This window comes from Arachis duranensis, chromosome 6 (genome assembly GCF_000817695.3).
Source record: "Arachis duranensis cultivar V14167 chromosome 6, aradu.V14167.gnm2.J7QH, whole genome shotgun sequence".
NCBI lineage: Eukaryota > Viridiplantae > Streptophyta > Magnoliopsida > Fabales > Fabaceae > Arachis > Arachis duranensis.
This window is the reverse complement of record NC_029777.3, coordinates 68,287,912-68,293,636: the sequence shown is the minus strand read 5'-3', so window position 1 is coordinate 68,293,636 and position 5,725 is coordinate 68,287,912. Positions and strand designations below refer to the sequence as shown.

The window sequence follows — 5,725 nt, the reverse complement described above, 5'->3', positions numbered from 1 at the left end:
TGAAACTTTTTTTACAAACTCAAACGTGGTTCAACCTTGAACCGATATCAAATGACTGTGTAAGAATATATAAATTTACTATAAGAAAAATACTCATTCAGCCACACTTTTTTTAAGCTACATTTGAAAAGCATTTTTCTCTGTGTTACCTTTTTATAAGAGAAAATGATACACAATCGTGGCATCATTTAAAAAGTGTAGTCTTAAATATTATAGAAATCACTTATAAAATATAGCCGTAGATTAATATCTATAGGTTTATTTTTCGTATCAAAAGAGACGCTTTTAAAGAGTAACTTATTTATTATATTTTAGGTGCGCTTTAAAAATGATGCCTAATGAATATGGGCCAAATCCTAACACTTAGTGAAATTTTTATTCCTAAGCACACACGCACACTGCACGTTCAATTCGGGTAACCCTCACCTTCGCCAATCCTTTCGCGCACAATCCTCACCTTCGCCATTCTCACCTTCAACACTCATCACCTACGACACTCATCACCTTTGCCTTCTCAGCGTTGCTGTGACCGTCGCCACCCAGTCACCACTCACTGCCAGTCACCACTCACCACTCACCACTCACCACATGGCTGTGCCACTCACCAGTCACCAGCTCACCACTCACCAGCTCACACTCTCATCCTCACTCACACACACAAAAGAGGGAAAAAATCAGAAAAGGGGAGAACGGGAAGAAGAAGAGAAGAAGAGAGGAGAGGGGAAGGAAGGAGAGGATGACACCGGCTAGGGCTCCGCCGCGCAGACCATTGTCGTTGCGTGCTCTGACCGTCGCCTCAGCATCGCCATCTCGTGCACTCACCGTCGCCGCTCAGCATCATCATCGCGTGTGCTCACTGTAGCGTGCTCAGCATCATCGTCGTCGCTCAGCATCGTCATCGCCGCTCACCTGAGAAGGTATGTATCGATTTTCAATTTGTTCTGTGAAATTTGGGAGGTTTTGGGTTCCAATTTTAGGGTTTTTAATTAGGGGTTGCAGCTTCTGGACATGACACTGATAGGAATTGGGGGTTTTACTGCATGAATAGTTTTAGCTTCCTGGTAGCTGAGAAGCAATCGCAGACCACCTACAATAATTCTCAATCTTATTCTCTTTTTGTCGCTCGTCATCTCACTTTTTATCTCATTCGCTCTCTCTTTGTCTCACCCTCTCTCTCTCACTTGTTCTCTGTGTATGGATTTTTCTTCTGGGAATTTTTGAAGGTTTTGGGGGTTCTATTTTTGGGGGTTCCTAATTTTGAGTTTCTGCTTCTTGCTTCGTTAGGATTTTCATTTTTGTTTGAGAAGATTATTGGCCTCAAGTGTGCGAATTGTCGCCTCTTCAAACAGAGTTTATTATTTCAAACACCATTTGTGGTTTGTGTGTGCTATGAATTTGCAGAGCTAATGCAGATAGAAGCCAGAAAATTGGGAATTGCTTGGGTGCTTCAAATTGGTTTTTGAGGGAGTGATGATAGTGATATTGCTGGAAGCCACGGGAACAAGGTAATAGGACAAGTTTAGTGGATTTGAATTTCTAATCAATTGTTTTGTGTTAGCATTGGGAAGCTGTTAACTTTGTCATATCATGATTTAGCCCCTAAAATTTATGTTGAATATACCAGCAAAATCTACATGCTTATATCCTATACCAGCAATACCTTTCCCACCGTAACTATTCTTGGTTTATGTTTCCTTTTTTCTTTTTCTTAATGTGCACATGCATGTAGAGAAAAAGTGAATCATCAAGGAACAGAGCTAATTAGTAATTAGAATTCTTCTTTGTTTATGATAGAATTATGTTCCAATAGTGTTTAACGATTTTTCATGATGTAGCCATAAATGGACTTAGGAGAGTAGGAATTCTTCTCATTTATTTTGGGGTCTTTGCTTATATCCTCAAAAGCCCAAACTCAGCAGACCAGACTCCATTGCTGTACTTGGAATTTTCTTTGTTTATGTCTTGTAATTCCTTTTGAATGCTAAATAGATCAAGAAATATCATAATGAAAATATCCTCAAATGAAAGTGTTAGGCTACAAGCAACTTTTACATGCTTTCTATGCTTTTATATGGATGGGTGTGCTATAAGCCATTTATATGTCTTCACTTGCTGAATTTACATTTTAGGAAGGATAATACATAAACATATCTTCCATTTCTTTATTTACATATATTTTAATTTTTAATGTTCCATGTCAGTGTTTGTCTGTCTGTATTTCTGTATATCTCACATGCACTGTATTCATCTAATATAAAATTGAGATGAAGAATTGTGGATTGTGTCAAAGTTTGTTATATTAAATTTAGATGATTGTTTTATTTCAGTGATTTTATTTTTAGTATATATTATATATTTATATTTATTAAAAGTGGAAAAGGAAGAAACTCTTTATACCTTTTCTAAAGAATTTTTGTTCTAATCCTTTTGTTTAGAGATGAGGGAATAGTTGTTAAAGACCTCAGTTCTAAATGGGAGTCTAGTGATCAAAGTGGAAAGTGGCTAAAATTGAAGCCTGAGTACATTCAAGCTAGCGCTGATCTGGATGTGCTTATCATAGGTAATCATAGGTATATGATTTATGTCGTTAAGAACATATTGTTATACACACATCAAAAAGCAGCTTGTGTAACATGGTCATTTTAAATTTGGCTGTTTTGACACTTAATAGGAGGTTATTATGGCTCTGGACGATGTGGAGGGGAGGTTTGGTTTCTTCCCTAACATTTGACTTTCTGACTGATTGTTCTCTTGTTCTTTATATGACCTTGTAGGGACATGTTTTCCATTTCAGGTTGCTCAGTTCTTGGTGGGCCTTGCTGAGCGTCCATCCCCAAATACACATCCCAAGCGGTATGAATGTTACAATATGGAACTTCTTTGCAATGGCTGATTGCATTGGCATTGTTTTTCTAACTTCAAGATCTACTATAAAGAGTAATTGAAATATTCTGTTGCGATGTGGATACTAATGATCACATGCTCAAACGGGTTAAATTTAAATTTGTATGAGATTTGATTTAGTACATACACAAAATATTTCTTTCTATTTTTTTTCTGATGTGGGACTGTTCTGAGGGAAAATGGGTATGATTTAATTTTATCACACACAACTCTGCATTCTTCAATGAAATAGTTAGCACACTCGATTAAAAAGTTAAAAACTGAAAGAACAAAATATCCAATTGTCTGAACCTTTGTAATCGAATCCCTGCCTTGTTTAACATTTTGTAATCAGGTTCTTGTTCTTATCACACTATGAAGTAAAACATAATATTCAATTATTCCAAATTTGTGGACTTGCAAAATAATAACGGTGCATATTGGGAGATAACTTAAGAGTTGTTTTGTTCCAAATAGCTTGTTTGATGTACATGGCATCTATGGATGGTTCTGCTAACAAAGGTCCTTTACGATGCAGGTTTATCTCCTTCTGTAGAGTTGGTACTGGGCTTTCTGATGATGAGCTTGATTCGTTAGTAACAACACTAAAACCTTACTTCCGGTGGGATTAATTTTATTCTTTATTCATTTGGGTTCTTGGTGTGGTTAGGACATGTTGCTTGGTCATTGAACTTCTTATGCACTTTGCCAGATTGAATCCGCACTTCCAACCTTGGCAAGACCGATTAGGTCTTTAGATCAAAATGAAGATGCTATTGTGGGATCTCTCAAGCAGAGCCTGGTTAGTTGCTGTTTTTAGTCCCATTATTGTTATTTTATGATTGCTATATTATGATTTTCAAAGAATAAGATCAAAAACCAGTTCTTGAATAAACAATTTATATGACTCTTATTTTTCTCTTTAGAATTTTCTGGTATGTGACAGATTTTTTGCTATATTGGCAATTTTAGTAATATTTTTGTTTTATAGTTCTTCAATTCATCCTATCTGTGTCATATTGTGGGACAATGTTCTGAGCACTGAATAGCTTTCTTCCAAGTACAATCTTAATTAAGAAACCATACCAAAGCTAGAAAATTTAGGAGGAAAATCTGAGATGTGAAACTGAATGGAGTATTGATTAGAGTTAGTAGTAGGAAAAAGGGATTTCAGTTTACAAAAGGAATATTAGTAATATATGTACTAATTGTTTCATAGGGTTAGAATATTAATAATGACTACTTCAAGATGATATATTACCAAAGTTGATGACATGTACTGGCTCTCATGAGGATCTTTTTAAGAAAGAAATAGCAAAATATGACCATATTTGTGAAGAAATAGCTCAAAATATTGAGGCACCATTTGATTCTAACAACCATTTGCTTCTCTTTACAGGCTCAGCATGATGAATTCTTGGCTCTCTTCAATCTTGAAGACTATTCTATATTGTGTATTATGAATACTCAATTAACTTCATTCTAGTACTGATGGATCATTATTATAAAGATCACTATTATAAATATATTTTAGTTAGAGATAATTTTTATTATTTAAAGAAATTATTTAGTATAATTATGTATTTATTTTTATTTTATAATATTTAATTCATGTAATTAAAAATACAAAATTATTATGCATGTAATCATATTACTAAATATTGTTATATTAATAATTATTAGAATATATATATATATACAGAAAATAAAAAAATAATAAGGGACCTAAGGCTACACTTATATACAGTAGCTATAGTATAAAAAAAAAGAGGAACCTAAGGCTACAGTTATAAAAAGTAGCCATGGTATATAATGTGGTTACGCTTTACAAGTGATGCAGTAGCATTGAAAAGCGTAGCCTATTCTGGCAAAAATAGAAGCTGAAAAGCGTAGTTTTTGGTCTTGGAAAGCATCACTTGAAAAACATAGCCTATAGTGCAGAAAAGCGTAGCCTTTGAGAATAGGCAACGGCCGAATAGAAATCACCCCAAAAGGTGTAGCCCAGAAAGCGTAGCCGTAGCCTAAGGCATCATTTTTTTTTACTTTGGGCTACACTTTTCAAGTGTACCTGAATGGGTGTTTTTCTTGTAGTGATCATGCCAAACAACCATCAAGAAAATTAACTGCGAGTCCTGCACTGGCAAAAGAGAACAATATCACGGGTGGTGCCTGAATTACAGAGATGTCTATGTCAGTACCATGTTACCAACTTGTAACCAGAGTATAAAAGTAAAGGTAAAATCCTAGGAATCTTTCTCCACCACATAAGTAAAATCAGAATGAGACTTCATATGTATGAAAAGTGAATTTTATATAATCCAATGTGCAAATAATGGAAAATGAAAACAATAAGAACCACACTGAAAAATATATCATGCTACAAACCGAATAAAGACTCATAAATTGCAAAATCACACTAATAGGAAATGGATCCAGCAGGAGCATAATTTTTGAGAAGCCAATTTGCAAATAAAGCAGAATGTTTTCTCTAGAAAATTCATTTAAACCCATGAATTATGAAGATTCACCCAGATAAAAATAAAATAAAAGCTACAAACTTTTATCAATCACCCAAAAGAGTTCAGCTGAAATTTCAAGAGAATTGAAAAATAAAATAAAACCTACACTGAAAAAAGATAAATTTGAGACCAACCCACACTAATTCAAAATCAACTAATCACTTTTTTTCTCATCGATAATTTTCTTCCAACCTGAACCTAGATTAGAAAATCATTAAGGAGGTTGATTAAAGTCTTACTTTATCACTTTACAAACCTCCTTTCCTACCATACCAAACATAAGATAACTTTTATTACTAAAGAAAACATGAGAGAGAAATATT

At 34.5% G+C, this 5,725-nt stretch overlaps 1 protein-coding gene across 7 annotated transcripts; it reads left to right on the top strand.

The window, feature by feature from the left end:
- Nucleotides 1–385: 385 nt before the first annotated feature.
- On the top strand, nucleotides 386–4,418 carry LOC110272655 (DNA ligase 4-like). Of its 7 annotated transcripts, none has more exons than XM_052262857.1 (8): nucleotides 386–917; nucleotides 1,402–1,505; nucleotides 2,436–2,560; nucleotides 2,672–2,706; nucleotides 2,795–2,853; nucleotides 3,422–3,475; nucleotides 3,596–3,685; nucleotides 4,283–4,418. In XM_052262857.1, exons 2-7 carry the CDS (start codon nucleotides 1,471–1,473, stop codon nucleotides 3,639–3,641), a joined length of 354 nt encoding a protein of 117 aa, XP_052118817.1. In that variant the 5' UTR covers nucleotides 386–917; nucleotides 1,402–1,470; the 3' UTR covers nucleotides 3,642–3,685; nucleotides 4,283–4,418. The 7 variants fall into 7 exon arrangements, 5 of the variants coding, with proteins under 5 accessions (XP_052118817.1, XP_052118813.1, XP_052118814.1 ...); XM_052262853.1 differs by having other exon boundaries at nucleotides 3,554–3,685; XM_052262854.1 differs by having other exon boundaries at nucleotides 3,422–3,505.
- The last annotated feature ends 1,307 nt before the right edge of the window (nucleotides 4,419–5,725 follow it).

Excerpts from the sequence above, each read along its gene's own strand:
- LOC110272655 (XM_052262853.1), top strand. The coding sequence starts at position 1,471 with ATGATAGTGATATTGCTGGAAGCCACGGGAACAAG. Across the intron at positions 2,854-3,421 it reads CCAAATACACATCCCAAGCG|GTTTATCTCCTTCTGTAGAG; the intron begins GTATGAATGTTA and ends TTTACGATGCAG. Across the intron at positions 3,476-3,553 it reads TCTGATGATGAGCTTGATTC|GACATGTTGCTTGGTCATTG; the intron begins GTTAGTAACAAC and ends TGGTGTGGTTAG.